Raw genomic sequence first — 19,208 nt, 5'->3', positions numbered from 1 at the left:
CAATGACTAAAGATCTCCAATTGCTAGAATTTCCAATCATCGATTGCTAGTCATTATCCAGTCATCAGCTTGCTGATCACTAGATCACCGATGGGCAGCTCATCTTTCTTCGATCCTTGAACTCAGCTCGCTGGTCTCTGACTAGCCCATCTTCAGCTTGCTCATCTCTGACCAAACAGGGGGGATCATAATCAGCTGGCTGATCTCGAACTCACCATCGGCGCACAGACCACCAATTCATGGTCATTGGTTATTTGCCAGAAGTTCGTGACTCGAACTTACTAGTCAATTGCTTCCTGTAATTCCTAGATCAGAAGTTATACGACATACTTCTCGCTACTGGCCGTTTGCCATCACGCTAAAGGGATCGGTAAACATTCGACAACCCTCGCCACTTGCCTTTCCCCAGTCTGAATTGAGTCCTTCCTCTCAGAACATAGTTCAATCTCCGATCCCTAAAGGGACCTCCTTGTATTCCACTTCACTAGGCAACAAATTTCCTCCTGATTTAAGAACACAATGTTCCTACACACTTGGACAGCAACCATAGGAGTTAAGGAACTTCATGGTCTCTCTTTCGACATCGCCCATTATTGAGAAGGGCGAAAGACAAGGTTCAGTTTCGTCCCTGAGTATGTCGCCAGACACAGTCTCCAGGGGTGACAGATCCTACACAAGTCTCAACTAGGTAACGGTCGATCCAGATCATCCGTTACTGTACCCAGGGTAAGGTATGAGACTTTACCTAAAGGAAATGGCAACAGCCTGCCCGGGTCCCTCCTCTTGTCAGCACCGAGAGAGACTAGAGGAGGATCGCCGAAACATCATCTCGACATGACGACTCACAGTGTCAGGGGCATAACTATGCCCCTGGTCCTTCTTAGCAGATTACTCTGTGACGCAGGTTTTACAAGAAAGGATGTGAATGCTCCAGGTGACTTTCACAACCTTTCTCCTGCAAGACGTAACCCACAGGAACTCGATACGATCTCTATCGGTCCAGTGGTGGCTGCACAACAGCTGGTTGTATACCTCAAGCTCCTTATTGGACAAGTAGCAGAATGTTGAGGGCACTGTTACCCGGTTTTAGTCTGCATGAATGAAAAGATTTGACTGGCTCTTATTCTTTTCTTCATCCTACCCTCTCGTGGGGAAAGCAGCATCCTGGGTTTTCTGCATAGCTGACCTCAAACCACTGCGGGTAAACCATGCTTCCTTGTGTTCCTAGCATTAAGACCAATACTGTTACGTCCCCATACCCTGACGAGGTGGTATTGGGAAACTCCTTGGCTACAAGTTTCCATCTAAAGGACTTCAGAACAACTTCCTAGGACAAGTCACACTTCTTCATACCTTCACACACAGCTTGCATAGGCCGCAGTCCTTGCATAGCAAGGTTCTAGCGAGGTGCAGGGACTCCTTATTTCTTGGGTGCTTACACACTCAAATAACGAGCCCCCGGGCAAAGCCAAAAAGCCAGACTGGCAGGGACGTCCACCCTTCCTAATGGGTGAGTCACGCCTATTAATTAGCGTGGTTTGTATTCCAGTTACGGAACAAATGACAAATTCGTAGATAATTTGTATTTTTCCTAACTATACAAACCTTAGCTATTTAATCAAACTTGCCCGCCAGCCCTATCCCCCTTGAAGTCCTACCTCCAAGCAAAGTGAGCTCAAGCACAGGTGTGTGTGAGGGGGGGGGTGGGGTTTAGCAAGCTACCCTCCCCTACCCCCGCTAACCAGTGGTGTGGGTAGTAAACACACGTTAAATTTTAATGGCTTGCCATTTCAGCTGCGCCGAAAGTAATACCCCTATTAAATAGCTAAGGTTTGCATAGTTAGGAAAAATACAAATTATCTACGAATTTGTCATTTTAGGGAGTTCAGCGCACATTCGTACCTATGCACGTAACACAACACTCGCCCACTCAGGACTTGTAATATAGCTCACAAGTACAGTGAGAACAGCGCAAATCTTGCTATGCAATACATCTTATAACTGTCTTCTCATTTTGAGCAAGCTGTAACTATGCAATCTTCAGCTCGCTTATACAGCTAGCTATACAAGAGAGATGATATGCACTGATATTTAAGTTGCATGCACATGCAGATGGGTAAGCTTCCACATTGGCGCAATTGTTCTCGTCAACACTTGCGAACGTTCGACACTGTAACGTTCGCCTAACTAGTACTACTACTACTTATGTAGTACTGTGTCTTGGACATTTGCAGTCAGTCACCATCTCTTCTTGTCTCTAACCATTTAGGTCACTTGATTATATACAGTAGTTACCCTACAAGTTAACACCATTCATAATAAATGGTAATTGGATGACATGAGCTACGTTGGTTGCACGTGCTCGCTCGCCCATACGCCATCAGACCTCGTCAGGAAGGTAGAAACATAGAATTGTACATAGTGTTGTTAAATGAAACCCTCAGGGGCTACTGCCGCAATTGAGGATGCCTGCTGACCGTTTACGGCCGCTACATGCCACCATTGTGCACCAGAACACGAGTCTTGTTATACATAGTCCTACCCAGTGATTACATAATGTAAGAATGCTTTCCAACCACTTGCGTCCACCGCATCCCACGTAATTCAGAAAAAAGGCTTGGGAAACTTAATCCTTTGGAGTTATCATCTGACTTCTTTCTCCGTGTTAGAGAACTCATCGGAACACTCGCATGGTTTCAGTCTCAGATCCCTTGTAATCTCCGCTTCACTCTGTCATGCCCTCAAAGAATAATGGTCTCGTAAGACATAGCCCTTCTAGGTTATTCTTTTTAACCTCTACAGTATATCCTAGAGGATGGAATCGGCTCATGCTTACGTTTATGAACGATAACAAATATCTATTCGCTTAAAAGTACACTTGTCCCACCCAAGGCAAAACCTTACTTCTAGTAGAGATCTGATCACTTCACTAGCTATATGCTCACGAATGTTTTCATGTTCACAATGTTATAGCCAGTCAGGATCACAGAGGAGGCTCACTGGTTTCCTTTGAGGTTGATCTCGGTCTTCCTCCGAGAGACTGAAGGTAATGCACAAGCAGTCTCTAGTTTTCCTACCTGGTTCTGTCTCCTCGTCAATTTTGTCACTACTTGCACAGGTATCCTTGGTACTTGTGCATGAGCAGTTACGATCCAACACTCATCGGAGTTCTACGTCAGGAAGGCTAATTACGGCCAACCCAGAGCTTGATCTCTGTCTTTCTTGTCAGCACACTGACGATGACACACTCCCTCAAGCTGAGAACACTCAGCCTGCAGCGGGTTCGTGAAGTCTGAAGCATCAAGCTGCCCCTCTCTAAAGGGGAGCACCTTTCTCGTTTGAAAGTTAGGTCTTCCCCCGAGTGGTCAACATGCGGCGCGACGAAAAGGGCTTAGACTCTGCATTAACTCTTTCTATCCTGTTGGAGTGAGGCTCTTTGGAGCAAGACGACGAGATGGTTCACAGGATGAGCCCAGCCACGATCCCTTGTTGTTGTACATCCGTCGTCTTCAAGCCTCATCAAGCCGAAGTATTTGGGTTCCTGGCGGAAGGTTACCCTTCCCTTCTGGGAAAGATGCCAACATTCCTTACGTATGTACATACACAGGATTCCCTGTTGCGAATCCTAAGGCTGGATCACAGTGGACCGCTCGCCAAACTCAACTGGCATTATAGACGAGTGGCTCACATGTAGCTTCGGCTCGTAAGCAGCGTGACCCAAGTCAAACAAGAGTTCTCACCAACAAGGGTTTACGTAAACCCCACTGCATAACCGACTTGACTCCCATGGTAGAGTAGACCACATTTCGGCGAGAAAATCATATGCATTGTCAACGACAATCTATGCGAACCTAAGTGTTCACACAGACATCCAAACACAGGCCTTGTGTCAACAACGCGTGAGCACGTTATTTCATCACATGGTCACAAACAAGGGAATGCCATCTCGCGATCGCCTGTTCGCCAGGAAATGAGAGCTTGCTCGGCAATAAGGGTCTCCAGGCTTCTACAGTCAACTTTTTCTTGCAGAGAAAGCATCTGGAGGCTGGAGACCAGTTATCTACCTTTCCTCCCTTGTTCAACAAACTTCATTCAGGATGGATACAGCAGACACGGTCAGACAGGCAGTCGGACCCGAGAGTTTTCTCTCTGGTGTCGACCTGGTCTCACAAGAAACGGTATTCATCTGTTAAGATACTATGACTGGCTAATTCTACCAGCCAAACTTTGGTTTTTAATATGAGGCACTCATCTGAGCTCCTTATAACTGGTTTTAAGAAGCAAATAATGTTGAAATGTGATGCCATCCCTAAGGCCAGGGGAATAGCGGTGTATATTAGGATCTAGTACCCTGCTCCTCATAAGTCCTGCTATGAATGTGGATGTCATGAGATTCGGGTAATAAAAGTGTGGCAGGCATAACAACTTCTATTTGTCTTCAATCTACCGGAATCCAGGCATGGATGATTCTATCTTCAATTGTCGTCTTACCATTATGTCTAAGATACAAGAAGATGATAGAAAGGCTTCTTTTGTCTTTGTTGGTGACTTCAATGCTCACCATAGGGAGTGGTCAAGTTCTTTTTCTCCTAACAATTGCCATGGCTTAAGAGCTTGTGACTTTGCCTCTGAATCAGGCTGTGAGCAAATCATAAGTGAAGCTACCCACAAGTCTGATAACTCCTTGGACCTTGTATACACTGACTCCCCTGGCATTATAACAAGTAAGGTTGGTTCTCCAGTCGGGACATCTGAGCATGCCCTGATTTCATTAGTAGTGAAGACTGAGCAGCCTGTCCCTGATGAATCATACTCATGTAAAATTTATATGAAATCTCGAGTAAACTTGAATGGGATTTTGCATGATCTTTTGGGCTTGAATTAGTCACAATTATATAGTGTTGATCCTGTTGTCCTTTTGAATGAGAATCTAGTCAGCATAATTGATAGGCTTATCCCTTCTCATGTGTTAAAGTACTGAGTGAAGGACAAACCGTGGTTCATTGATGATTGTAGACGTGCTTATTTGGAGAAGCAGGAGGCCTATCATCTTTGGAAGGGTAACAGATCAGATTTGACCTGGAATAACGATACTGTACTCCGCCTAGAGCTTTTTGCTCAGAGAGTTTATGCTTCAACTGAAAAGGAATACAATTTAACCATAAAAGAAACCAGGAACATAAGTGGTGGACTACCCTTAAATCTGCACTATTTGGTGTAGATGCAACAGTTCCTCCTTTACTTCAACCAGATGGATCAGTCACTCACTGACCAAAGGAAAAGGCAGCCCTTGTGGCTTATGTGTTTGACAGTAAACAGAGTAATGAGAAACTCGAACTTCCTCATTCCTGTTTTCCTGAGGCTAAAGTAACTAGTTTAGCTTTTTGATCTTGCAAAATTAAAGCTCTCTTGATGGACCTTTATGCTTATGGAGATGTAGACCCTAATAGTATTTTTCCTTTGTTTTTTATAAAGACTGCAGATTTCTTAGCTCCAAAGTTCCGTTGTTTTGGTTTTTGTAAAAGCTTTGGAGCATATGATGCCCTTCTTACAATCTCCAATGCTGTAGAGAAAACCCTTGATTGTGGTCAGGAAGTTCGTATGATTGGCCTTGATTTTAGTGCTGCCTTTGACCGTGTTAATCATGAGGCCCTTGTTTTCATATTCAAAAAGTTGGGAGTGGGTAGGTCGTTTCTTAGCATTATTATTGAATTTTTAAGTAATAGATCTCGGAGTTTTTGTTGATAGGCACCATAGTAAGTATAGGAATGTGATATCTGGATTTCCACTGGGTAGTGTTCTTGGCCCATTACTTTTCTTACTGATACACATATGTGGTTTGGCCTAGAAAACAAGCTTGTTGCATATGCTTGTGATGCTACTCTCTTTGCATCAATTCCATCTCCTGAATTAGTGCATGGTGCAAATTATGGGATATGAAGTTGAATCCTAACAAAACTCAAAGTATGATTGTAAGTAGGTCAAGGGCAGTGGCTCCTCAACATCCGGATCTCGACATTGATAATGTTTCTTTAAATTTGTATCACTTAAAACTTTAGGTGTGATTTATGATAGCATATTTACTTTTGAGAAACACATCAGGTCTGTGTCTTCTTCAATTACACAAAAAATTAGCTTATTGTGTCTCAAGATTTTCGGTGATCAATCTATTCTGAAGTGTTTTAATTCTTTCATTCTACCTTGTTTTGAGTATTGTTCTCCTGTTTGGTGTTCAGCTGCTGATTCTCATCTTAATTTGTTGGACAGAAACTAACGTTCTATTAAATTTCTCATGATCTAGATATTAATCTTTGATACAGTCGTTCAATTTGTTCATTATGCATGTTGCATAAGATTTCTCATAATTCTGACCATCCTTTACATTCAGATCTTCCTGGACAGTTCCATCCTGTTTGTAATACTAGGCATGCAATTAATTCTAATAATTAGGCCTTCTCCATCATGAGGCTTAATACTACACAGGATTCTAGAAGTTTTATTTCAACAAGTTGTGGAATGATCTTTCTAATCGGGTAGTTGAATCAGTAGAACTTAAAAAGTTCAAAGTTGCAGCAAATTTTTTTTCATGTTGAACAGGCTGACATAAGTCTTTTTATAGTGTATGTATGACATATCAGTCTGTTTTTAGAGTAATTTATTGTTAATTTATTCTGTTTTATTTTCTTATTCCCTTTTCTCACTGGGCTATATTTCCCCGTTGGAGCCCTTGGGCTTATAGCATCTTGCTTTTCCAACTGGGGTTGTAGCTAGGCTAGTAATAATAATACTAATAATAATCTTGGGATTATGGTAAATTAGGAGAAGTTATCCCTGCACCCAATGCAAAACTGGTATACTGTACTAGGAATGCTACTAGACAACAGACTAGGCTAAGTTGTCTGTCAGAGGGTAGAAGAGAGAGAGAAGGTGGTAAGCCCCTTCTTCCTACTAGACTCGCTACCAGCACGTCAGTGACTCCGTTTAATAGGAGCGCATGGTGACCAACAGACGACTATGTATACGGTCCCTCCAGTGACAGCTGAAGTCTAGTTGGGCCCAGCACAAGGACCCACCGAACCTTCAGGTTCAGGGGCTGAGCAAAAGCGAGACCTGAAGTGGTGGGCAACAGATACCAACCACCTAAAGGGGGTAGATCTCCCCCCCCCCCCTCCCCCGGAATTAATGCTCCTCACAGATACATCAAAAGAAGGTTGGCGGGGCTGGCTTGGCATCACACAGCCTCCAGACTCTGGTCCGAGTGACATTGCCACATAAACCCCCTGAAACTATGGGCAGCCTTTTTGGCCATCCAGCAGTAACAACAGCTCCTTTCTGGACACTCCGTGGTGTTGGTGAGCGACGTCACCCCGGTAGTGTCATATATAAACAAACAAGGAGGTAACTCTTCACAGCACCTAGGCCAACTAGCTGGGCAAATACTAAAATTGATGAATGACAACTTTGTGCCCTATCAGCCTGGTTCATCCCAGCAAAGAGAAATGTTCTCGCAGACAATATGAGCAGAGCGACTCGGATAGTTGGCTCCAAGTGGTCTTTGGATTGTCAGGTACCCAACAGAGTCCTGACTTTGCGGGGTTCGCCGACAGTAGACCCATCCACGTCTCTGAACTATAAGCTTACGATGTACTGCTTGCCAGTACCAGTTCCCCATACTCTTAGGCAAGAGGATTTCCAACAACAAGGGGACAATACATTCCCCCCCCTTTTTGCCTAATAAAGAGATTACTCGACGAGGTAAGGGCATCCAAAAACCTGTTGATGATCCTGGTAGGTCTGATGTGGCACCAGGCAGAATGGTTTCTGGACCTTCTACAAGCCGTAGAATACTTACGACTGGAGGTTATCCAGCATCTCCTCTCAAAGACAGGCTGAAGGATGTCCAGTTACCTCCGGGAATTATTAGTTGCCGTCTACCAGGCAGTCTAATGTGGTTGAGGTAGTGGAAGGGGCATCTCTCTCGACGCCTCTACCCCAGTGATAGCGGAGTTCCTTTGATACCTCCGGGAGAAAAAACTCCTCTCGCCGTGACAGTGAAAGGCTACCATTCAGACATGAGCTTCGCCTTTAGACTGAAAGGAGTAAATATTTACTCTTCATTGGAATTGTCTATCGTCATTCAGTCTCTCTTAACGTACCTGTCCTCAGCTGGAAAGTTAAACCGCCTCCATGGAACTTAGTTTGTGTACTGCGATCCTGGAAAAGAGCACCCTATGTGCCACTGCGTCAGGCATTAGATCTTCACCGGACTCGCAGTACTGTCTTCCAGCTCGGCCTGGCCTTGGTCAAGTGTCGGTAAATTGCACCCTTTCTCTCTCCTACTACATCTCCCATTCAAGGGGATGGAGACAGCTAATGCTCGGCTTCGTCCCTATGCTTGTTGCTAAGACTCAAAATCTGGCAGTAACGGATTCTAGATTCAAACCCTTCCGGATTGAGTCTCCGTAATGTAACTGATGATCCAGATCGAATACTACTATGCCCAGTAGTGGGGGCGCTGAGGTGTTACCTCAGCCAAACTTCAGGAGTTTGTCCCTGAGGGAAAAGAATGTTTGTCAGCATGGGGAATGCTAAGAGTCTTAGAATACAATATTGGCGTGGATTCGCAGGGTCCTAGATAGAGCCTTGAATCATGACTCTCCACAATCATGGAGACCAAGAGCTCCCTAACATTTAAGAAAACTGTGGTGCAGGTTCTACAAGTGGGCGTGTGGAAGCTTCGGACTACCTTCACCGCCCATTACGTGCAAGATATAATCCACAGGAACATGTAGACGTTCTCTATCGGTAATGTGGTGGCTGCACAAGTGATTTAAACACCTCAAGCTACTTACATGGACATATAGCAGGTGGGAGGGCAGACGTTACCTGGGGTTAAGTCTGGGATGCATGATAAGATTGACTGGTATCTTCTTTCTTTCGTCTTACCCTCTCTCTTAGGTCCCAGCAACTATGGTACCTTGCAAGCTGGCCTCTGCTGTCAGCGGGTATTAACCATTTCCCTTGTGTAACTTGACATATGTTCATATATTTGTTACATCCCCATTTCCCTTATCAAGGTGGGAATTGGGTAATGTCAGTTGGTTTAAGGAAGTCCTAGGACTAAGAATTCTTACCTGGACAAGTCACAGTGTTTGGTTATCTCACAGTCTCACGGGTTACTAAGGCTGGTAACGCGTGCCCATGCATGTTAGTTTAGCGAGGCGTAGCACAGAGGAACACCCCTGGTCAGAAACCAGCCAGTTGGTTAGGGCTTCCATCCACCTTAGGGTGTGTTTTCACTAATAAAGAGCGAAAGGGTTTGTATTTAGTGACGAAAAAATGACGTTTGAAGATAATGTATTTTTCCTATCGATACAAACCTTGAGCTCTTTATACAAATTTGTCCCGCCAGCATCTATCCCCCTGCAATCATAAGTGACAATAGAACAAAGGTGTGAGTAGGTTAGCAAGTCTCCCCCCCCCCTCAATAACTAGCAGTAGGTATTTACCTCGCTAAAAATCTTATGGCTAATCTTTCGGCTAATCTTTCAGCTTCGTTAAAAGTACATTCCTAATTAAAAGCTCAGGGTTTGTATCATTTAGGAAAAATACAAATTACTTTCAAATTTGTCATGTTTGGGCCGATTTTTTAGTTTACTATTTTCCCCGATATATACCAATGAGAACTTGGTGTTTAAATCTTGAAATACTTGGGAACTGGCTCCATTATGAGTTTCTGTTTTAGGGTTCCTTAAAGGTGGATTATGTGAGCTTATCCACTATGTTCGAAAGAGAGGAAAAAAGGTAAAACATTAAGAATCACAAATTCTTTATTTGAACAGTAATTAATTTGATATGATACTATTTGCAGTTAGGTAGATAAAGGTAAGGTTCATGGGACCAAAGCAAGAAGTGTTTTAATAATAGAAACAAACTGGAAGCATAAATATTGCAATAAATGGTAAATTCATATGGTAACAACTTTCAGCATTTAGTTATGATAAAAATAAACTTAAAAATAAAAATCATAAAACACTAATTTACATAACAATAATGGTGGGTGAACAGCAAGGATCTTCGGGAGTTCATTCCCTATGGAAAGTTAAGAAATATAAGTTTACTTAAGCAAGGATCCAAATAACACCATGAACTTCTTTCTCCTTAGTTCTAGAGTGCAAAATACTTGGAGTTTGGCAATGCTTGAATTTGATTCACAGCCTACTAATTTGGAGACGGACAGGCTGTGCTAAAATACTATTACGTTTATATGTAATAGTTTTAAGCTTTCAGCTCCTAATACTTGCCATGTAAGGTTGCTTTTGTTAAAAACTTTCTTTTAACATCAATCCAACAATGTGGATAAGGCAAACTGTAATTCTTTTGATTTACCACAGGAGTTCAATTATCTTTGACTTTTTCCCACATTCCTCTTTGTCTCTGAGGCAACTTCAGCTTGAGTCTTTCTCTCAAGCAACTGAACAGCTAATAGTTATATTTAGCCTACTGTTTGTGTGATATTGGGTTTATGCTAGTGCTGTACAGAATCTTATGTGACTAGCTCTTATAACTATTTGAATATTTTTTAAAAGTATACATACAGTATGGATAGGTATTGATTTTTCTGGGAACCTTCCGGCATCTTTGCAGTTTTTCCTTCCCTTCCAGGCATTAGCTTTTCCATTCCTAAAATTCTGTTTCAGGATTCATAATTCTATTAAACAAATCTATATAAAGGCAGCAAACTGGTAAGATTTAAGTGTTTGTTGCTTTAATATAGTTACATGTAAATATTCAGATGTAACAGAAGATACTCTGCTAATAAAGGCTGATTATTTTATAAAATATTTGTATGCACAAAAATCTCAATCTTATATATTCTAATATTTGTGTTTATACATAAGACCCCAATACATGCATAAATACAATAAACCAGACTTAATCCCAACTGAATTAAAACCTGTTGCAGTATTTAAAATATATGCTATGGCTTATAGATTCAAATTAAAAATTTACTTTATAGCTTAAGCATTTTTATTTACTACTTATTTTGTATATTTGCAAACCAATATTTATTTAGATCACAAAATGTATGGATTATGTTATGTCCTCTTTCTAAAATCATGGACATAACATATGCAGTGTGTTTTGCTCATACATATATATACATTGAATAGTATTGTATTTTATTTTCATTGAATACTGTGTATACTGTGAACATATTGTAGTGTATAGATCTTAAGCATAATTTATATACAGTGAAATATTACAATGAAAAGTAGTTTGATAACATCTAATATCTTGTGCATAAGGACAAGAAATACATTTTACATTACATTAACAGGTAGTAGTAGTCATAATAACAGTACTTTTTGGAGTTGTGATTGTTGTTGCAAAAACATTTTACCAAGACAGAAATCGACTGGAAATTCTCTCTTGAATTTCATATTTCATTCAGTGTAAATGATAGGCATTAGCTACAGTATAGGCATGGTGAGATTTATTTTTTCTTTAAGTTCTTTTCCATGGCTTTGAGAATTCTCATAGTAGATTTCCAAGAGACCATGCATTGTTAAATTATTCATATAATTACTCATGAGAAGAATTTTTGTGGTATGTGTTCCAATATTAAGAATTATTGTAATCACAGATCAAACATTACAGGAATTATTAACCCTAAGGTTTCTACTATGAATGTAATAAGTATTCTACAAATAGTTAAAGATAGGAATGTAGATTGACAAGGCTCTGAAAAACCTGGACTTTTGTGTAACTAAAGTAAATTGTTCACTATACATTTATGGAAAAAAAAAAACTGATAAATTTTCCCCTTTTTAATGAATAGGAAATCTGTTTACCCTTAAAAATGAACTTAAAATTAGCGTAAATAAGTAAATTCTTAGTGCTTATATTATTTTTGCTTAGTGATTGGTAAAAAGGTTAGATATATCAGTCTTAATAGGATTTAAACTCTCACTGTAGGTAAAGAGTATACTATTAAAAAACCCCCACCAGATGATTTGCTGCAGAATATTAGTCAAGGTAGACTTTCTTACAATTTATTATAAAATGTTTGACAAAACTGATATAAGTTGACATGGCCAGCTGTACTCTATTAGTAATTTTCTGTCTCATGTGCTTAGTTATATAAAAGTTAGGCACTATGAAAGACTTTTAGTACGATACTAAACTCTGATTGGATTTCCACTTATAGATCTGTGAGCAGTACTAAATATGGAAAGTCATAGCAACAAGATATGGAAAGTTATAGCCACAAAATATTTGATTCGTAAATATAAAGATGGTGACAAGGGTACAGAAATTGAGATGATAGATTGAGAAACCTTAGTACACTGGAATTTACAAGAGAAAATTTGAATTTTACATTAATTGTTAGTTGAAACTACATACAAATTGAAATGAAAGGAATTAATAGTTTTATAATATAATTTACACAAGGCTTCCGAAATGCCACGTAGAACCATTGCTTCATATGTCATAATACTGATTCAAACTATTAACATATGTAAGTTCCAGCGCTATCAATATCCACCAGGCATGACTTCCTTAAAGAACACCAAAAGTTTTTAAAGGAACAGGACAATGAATTAGGACTAACCCAAATAGATGTGACAAAATTGCAAAACGGAACTCATTATTCAAAATATGAATTTGGTTTCAATATAATAAAATTTTTGATTGTTCACATCCAATTATATTTATACAATATGTACAATATTTCTGAGTGAAGGTTTTCCACAAAAACAATGTGCAAAGAAAGTAAGAAAGAATACTGTATTAATGAAGTTTATAGAATAAAATGAGAGCACATAATGTGGAAAAAAAATTTAGAAATTTAATGAATTTGCCTGTTACTTTTTTTCTTATGTATTAATCATGCCCATTTGTCATTATCGTCTACACAAGATTTTTATCCTTTTGATTACTAAGAAGGTTTTATTTAAAGTATGGTAAAAAGCCATGTTATAAAAATCAGATACAGTTTTATCTGCTATGAGAATGAGATTTAAAGGTACAATTTATCAAAACCTTTCACACATTTTCTCTTCAGCCTGATACTTGCTGCAACGGAGTGGAGGGAGGATCAAGTTCAATATGAGGAAGTTTAATAGATCCTCTTTTGGGCCGCCACAACATTACATCTTCTTGTTCTTCCACCTGTTAACAAAGAAAAATTTTAAGGTTTTAGGAGGATGAACTTTTATATGCAATGCAAAGTGACTTGAGAGAGCTTTTAATGCAGCTTCTCTTGGTAAAGACAATTAAAAATATGAATGCTATTTTGTTCATACAAAACCACAATTGTTTTAATTCTTTGGATCATATGTCTATTTCATTATTTAAGAATCTTATCTAAACTTTGAAACCTTTTGTTTATTGCAGGAGAAAGTGCCCATGTATTTGGCACCAGAAACAGATGTCCAGATATAGTTACCCCTTGACTGCCATTGGCTAGAAATGAAGTAAAAAACTTTCTTCTAAAAGATCCAAAGTAACTGGCTAGTTAGTGACTAGTTTATTCTGTCAGCAATGCATACACACCTGCACATATTGAATAACGAGAAACATAGGCATGACAAAGGTGGCCTTGGCAATGCTCTAAAAAGGAACAAGCAGTTTTATATTTAACATTATTAATTTGAAACTACAGTAAAATAAACTAAAAAAAAGTTTCTCTGGTTCAATCTATTGTGCAACAAAGTTTTCCAGTAAGTTTTTTTGGTACAGGAAGTTGTTTAGAAGGTTCGGGTTGGTCAAGTACTTCTAGATATGCATCCATTTTTTTTTTGCGATTTTCTTGTTATTGAATCCGCTGTTTTCGACTGTGTCAGTGAAGCAGCAGTTTCTGATAACTTGACCTCCTCAGAATAGCAAGTTTCCAAGGTCCTAGCCATGTCAATAAAGAGTCCATTTCTGAGATACAGCCCACATCAGCAAAGTGGCCATTTCAGAGATCCCGGTCACGTTGGCCAAGCCACTGCATCAGAGATTCCAGCCAAATTATCCAAGTGCCCTTTAACAAGGTCTTGACCAAATCAGCAAAACATCTGCTTGCAAGGTACTGCCCACGTCGGCAAATAATCAGTTTGTGATCTCAGCCACGTCAGTGAAAGCACTTCAGAGGTCTGGGCACTGCCACTCCTGAAAACTAGAGGATTTTCAGGTAACAGCATCCTTTTAAAAGGCTTCTGCATCTGAGCCATGTCAGTGAATTAGCCTCCCAAAGAAATCTAGTCATTCCCAGACCTTGCAGCCAAAGTTATCGGCCTTTTCAAGCTCAGCTGCGCCTGCAAGCCAGCTTTTCTATGCACGACCGTTGTAACAAACCAGCTGCTCCTGTAAACCACCAGTTACTGGCACAGCCTGCTCCAGAACACTGATTTGGGTCCCTGTCTCCCTGGAAATCAGCCTATGCAGGCCCACCTGCCCCAGAGTACAGGTTGCAATAGTCCCAGCTAACTAGCTGTACCAGGAACAAAGGCTCGAGCAGTTAAGTAGTAATGGGCTTGACTACCCCAGCAAGCCAGCCATGCCTGGCATGGCCGCCATGGCAAGAACTAGCCTTCTTATACTAGACTGATCCAGCAACCTAACTGTACCCGGCTCGGCCGCTCCAGCAAACAAGCTGTGCATGGCACACCCGCTCAAGCAAACCAGCCGTGGCTGACTAGACCGCTCAAGCAAACTAGCAGTCCCGGCTATGCCAGGTCAGCAGCAAAGCTGTTGTTTTAAATGTCTTGGGCACTGCTATACCAGCAAACGAGCAGTATACGTGAAACGAACCTTTTAAGCCCTTGCATCCATGCCATGTTAACGAATTGGCATACTGTATTCAAATAATTTGGCTATGTCAATGAACTAGCTGTTCCAGGTCCCCAATCTTCCCCAGTAAAGCTGCCGCAACTGATTTGATAATTTCAGCAAAACCAGCCACTACAGGCTTGACTGCTTTAGCAAACCAGCTGCAATGGGGTCAACCACCTATGCAAAGTTAGCAAACCAGTCCCAATGGGCTTGACCGCTTAAATAAACCCGCAACGACCTCGGCCGCTTCAGCAAACCAGCCGCAATGGGCTCTGCTTCTTCCGGAAGCCACCCCAACCAGGCTCGGCCACTTCAGCAAACCAGCCGCAACAGGCTCAGCCATGTCAGCAAACCAGTCGCAACGGGCTCGACCGCTTAAGCAAACCAGCCGTAATGGATTTGGCTACTTCAGCAAACCAGAAGCACCGCAACAGGCTCAGCCCCTCAGCAAACCAGCCATAACGGGCTTGGCCCCTTCGCCAAACCAGCCGCAACAGGCTTGGCTGAATCAGCAAACCAGCCAGCTTGACCACTTCACCATAACTTCAGCAAACCAGCTGCAATGGGGATGGGTTCAGCCGCAACGTGTTCGGGCGCTCCAGCGAACCGGCCGCAACGGTTCGGCCGCTCTAGCGAACCGGCAGCAAGGTGTTTGGCCGCGCCAGCGAACCAGCCCCAAAGGGGTCTGGCCGCTCCAACGAATCAGCCGCAAGGGGTTCAGCCACTCCAGCAAACCAGCTGTAACGGGTTCAGCCGCTCCAGCGAACCAGCCGCAACGGGTTCGTTCGGCCGCTCCAGCCGCAACGGGTTCGTTCGGCCGCTCCAGCGAACCAGCCGCAACGGGTTCGTTCGGCCGCAACCAGCTGCAAACGGGTTCGACCCCTCCAGCGAACCAGTCGCAACGGGTTTAACCCCACCCCCTCATGCGAACCAGCCGCAATGGTTTCGACCCCGCCACCTCCAGCAAACTATCCGCAACGGGTTAGACCCATCCAGCAACCAGCCAAACGGCTTCGACCCCTTCAGCAAACTAGCCGCAACAGATTCGACCCCACCACTTCCAGCAAACCATCCGTAACGGGTTTGACCCCGCCGCCTTCAGCAAACCAGCCGCGACGGGTTCCACCCCGCCGCCTCCAGCAACCCAGCCGCGACGGGTTCGACCCCGCCGCCTCCAGCAACCCAGCCGCGACGGGTTCGACCCCGCCGCCTCCAGCAACCCAGCCGCAACAGGTTCGAGCCCGCCGCCTCCAGCAAACCAGCCGCAACGGGTTCGACCCCGCCGCCTCCAGCAAACCAGCCGCAACGGGTTCGACCCCGACGCCTCCAGCAAACCAGCCGCGGCGGGTTCGACCCCGCCGCCTCCTGCAAACCAGCCGCAACGGGTTCGACCCCGACGCCTCCAGCAACCCAGCCGCGACGGGTTCGACCCCGCCGCCTCCAGCAACCCAGCCGCGACGGGTTCGACCCCGCCGCCTCCAGCAACCCAGCCGCGACGGGTTCGACCCCGCCGCCTCCAGCAACCCAGCCGCAACAGGTTCGACCCCGCCGCCTCCAGCAAACCAGCCGCAACGGGTTCGACCCCGCCGCCTCCAGCAAACCAGCCGCAACGGGTTCGACCCCGCCGCCTCCAGCAAACCAGCCGCGGCGGGTTCGACCCCGCCGCCTCCAGCAAACCAGCCGCAACGGGTTCGACCCCGACGCCTCCAGCAACCCAGCCGCCTCCAGCAAACCAGCCGCAACGGGTTCGACACCGCCGCCTCCACCAATCCAGCCGCAACGGGTTCGACCCCGCCGCCTCCACCAATCCAGCCGCAACGGGTTCGACCCCGCCGCCTCCAGCAAACCAGCCGCAACGGGTTCGACCCCGCCGCCTCCAGCAAACCAGCTGCAACGGGTTCGACCCCGCCGTCTCCAGCAAACCAGCCGCAACGGGTTCGACCCCGCCGCCTCCAGCAAACCAGCCGCAACGGGTTCGACCCCGCCGCCTCCAGCAAACCAGCCGCAACGGGTTGGACCACGCCGCCTCCAGCAAACCAGCCGCAACGGGTTCGACCCCTCCAGCATCCAGCCGCAACAGGTTCGACCCCTCCAGCAAACCAGCCGCAACGGATTCGACCCTGCCGCCTCCAGCAAACCAGCCGCAACGGGTTGGACCACGCCGCCTCCAGCAAACCAGCCGCAACGGGTTCGACCCCACCGCCTCCAGCAAACCAGCCGCAACGGGTACGACCCCTCCAGCATCCAGCCGCAACAGGTTCGACCCCTCCAGCAAACCAGCCGCAACGGATTCGACCCTGCCGCCTCCAGCAAACCAGCCGCAACGGATTCGACCCTGCCACCTCCAGCAAACCAGCCGCAACGGGTTCGACACTTCCAGCAAACCAGCCGCAACGGGTTCGACACTTCCAGCAAACCAGCCGCAACGGGTTCGACCCCTCCAGCAAACCAGCCGCAACGGGTTCGACCCCTCCAGCAAACCAGCCGCAACGGGTTCGACCCCTCCAGCAAACCAGCAGCAACGGGTTCGACCCCTCCAGCAAACCAGCAGCAACGGGTTCGACCCCTCCAGCAAACCAGCAGCAACGGGTTTGACCCCTCCAGCAAACCAGCAGCAACGGGTTTGACCCCTCCAGCAAACCAGCAGCAACGGGTTCGACCCCTCCAGCAAACCAGCAGCAACGGGTTCGACCCCTCCAGCAAACCAGCAGCAACGGGTTCGACCCCTCCAGCAAACCAGCCGCAACGGGTTCGACCCCTCCAGCAAACCAGCCGCAACGGGTTCGACACTTCCAGCAAACCAGCCGCAACGGGTTCGACAACTCCAGCAAACCAGCACCAACGGGTTCGACAACTCCAGCAAACCAGCACCAACGGGTTCGACAACTCCAGCAAACCAGCACCAACGGGTTCGACAACTCCAGCAAACCAGCCGCAACTGTGCCTGACTGCTCCAGCAAACCAGTCGCAACTTGACTGCTCCTGCAAACCAGCTGCTATGGGCTTAAATGCTCTGGCTAACCTGCCATACTCCTCTAGCAAATTAGCTCTACCTTGTGCAACAGCAAACTAGCCATAATGGGTACAACTACTTCACAACCGTTCTAGGCTGCCAAGGTTTAGACACCTACATGTCAGTGATGCTGCCACTCAAAGTCTTTGCCACATTGGCGAAGCAGCCGGCTACTTCCAAGGCTCCAGCCATGCCAGTAAGGTGGTCGGCTACTTCCGTGTTCTAGCCATGTCAGCCAAGCAGCCATTTCAGAGGTCCCCAACCACTCCTGCCAAGATTCCGTTTCAGAGGTCTGAACCCTATTGTTTCTCCAAATCAATGGTTCTAGGCTAGGAACCACCAATGAATCAGCCACTCTGGGACCCGTAGCCCCAGGTAAACCATCTGCCAGTCCTTCGCTTTCCTGGGATGTCCTAATAAGAAAGGGCGGAGGACCTGGTCCAGGTTGTTCAACCTCTCCTCCGAGGGAAAGGCTCTCACTAGTAGGGAGTCCAGAACCATCCCCAAGTCAAGTCATCCTGGTGGAGGGAGACAGGTAAGACTTCTCCAGGTTGACGGTGATGCCCAGAACTTTGCAGAACTGTAGTAACTCCATGCCTTGTTCCTTCAAAACTTCCTCTGAGGATGAAAGGAGCAACCAGTCGTCCAGGTAACGAATCAGGCGAATACCCCGTTCGTGAGCCAAAAATGAGACTGTCGCAAAGACCCTCGTGAAGACCTGAGGAGCTGTTGACAGACCGAAGCAGAGGGTCTTGAACTGCAAGATCTGGGCACCCCATCTCACCCGAAGATACTTCCTGCTGGAGGGGTGGATTGGGATCTAAAAATAAGCGTCCTTGAGGTCTAAGGACATCATGAAGTCCCCTTCCCTCAAGGACTCTAGGACTGACCTCGGGGTGTCCATCTTGAAGTCGGTCTTGCACACAAACTTGTTGAGGGCCGTCAGATCTATGACTGGTCTCCAACCTCCCATCGCTTTCTCCACCAGAAAGAGTCGACTGTAGAACCCCAGACCCGGTTGCTGTACCGTTTCCATTGCTCCTTTCGCTAACATCATGGAGACTTCTTCCTGTAAGGCTACTCTCTTCAAAGGATCCTTGGGTACCAACCACTCCGCTTGGTTGGCCGGAATCAGAGGTGGAGGTTCTGCCAGGAACGGTAGTCTGTACCCTTCCTTCAACACTGTCACTGTCCACGGTTCCACTCCGTGGTCTTTCCATGCTTGCCAAAAAGGTCTGAGGCATCCCCCTATCTGAGGCTTGGGCAGGAGTAGGGGGCCTCTCACCCTACCTTCTCCTGGAGGATCTACCTGAACGCCCTCTCCCGGAGGCTGAGTATGACGTCCTAAAAGTGGCTGGCGCTGACAGTGCTC

At 45.1% G+C, this 19,208-nt stretch overlaps 2 protein-coding genes across 3 annotated transcripts in view; one reads left to right on the top strand and one right to left on the bottom strand.

The window, feature by feature from the left end:
• LOC137638414 (mitochondrial import inner membrane translocase subunit Tim29) overlaps positions 1–13,289 on the top strand; it is a 56,582-nt gene extending 43,293 nt beyond the window's left edge. For both annotated transcript variants that reach the window (XM_068370464.1, XM_068370463.1), the window contains exon 6: positions 13,070–13,289. The gene's annotated coding sequence lies outside the window, so the exon portion shown is untranslated. The remainder of the gene's footprint in view (positions 1–13,069) is intronic.
• Positions 9,817–19,208, bottom strand: part of LOC137633585 (uncharacterized) — a 33,251-nt gene continuing 23,859 nt past the window's right edge. The window contains exon 3 of the mRNA XM_068365856.1: positions 9,817–13,176. Within this exon, the coding sequence (XP_068221957.1) occupies positions 13,066–13,176 (111 nt within the window). The 3' untranslated portion in view covers positions 9,817–13,065. The remainder of the gene's footprint in view (positions 13,177–19,208) is intronic.

This window comes from Palaemon carinicauda, chromosome 3 (genome assembly GCF_036898095.1).
Source record: "Palaemon carinicauda isolate YSFRI2023 chromosome 3, ASM3689809v2, whole genome shotgun sequence".
Classification (NCBI taxonomy): domain Eukaryota; kingdom Metazoa; phylum Arthropoda; class Malacostraca; order Decapoda; family Palaemonidae; genus Palaemon; species Palaemon carinicauda.
Note: the sequence above shows the minus strand (reverse complement) of the source record. Positions and strands in the feature narration are given on the sequence as shown.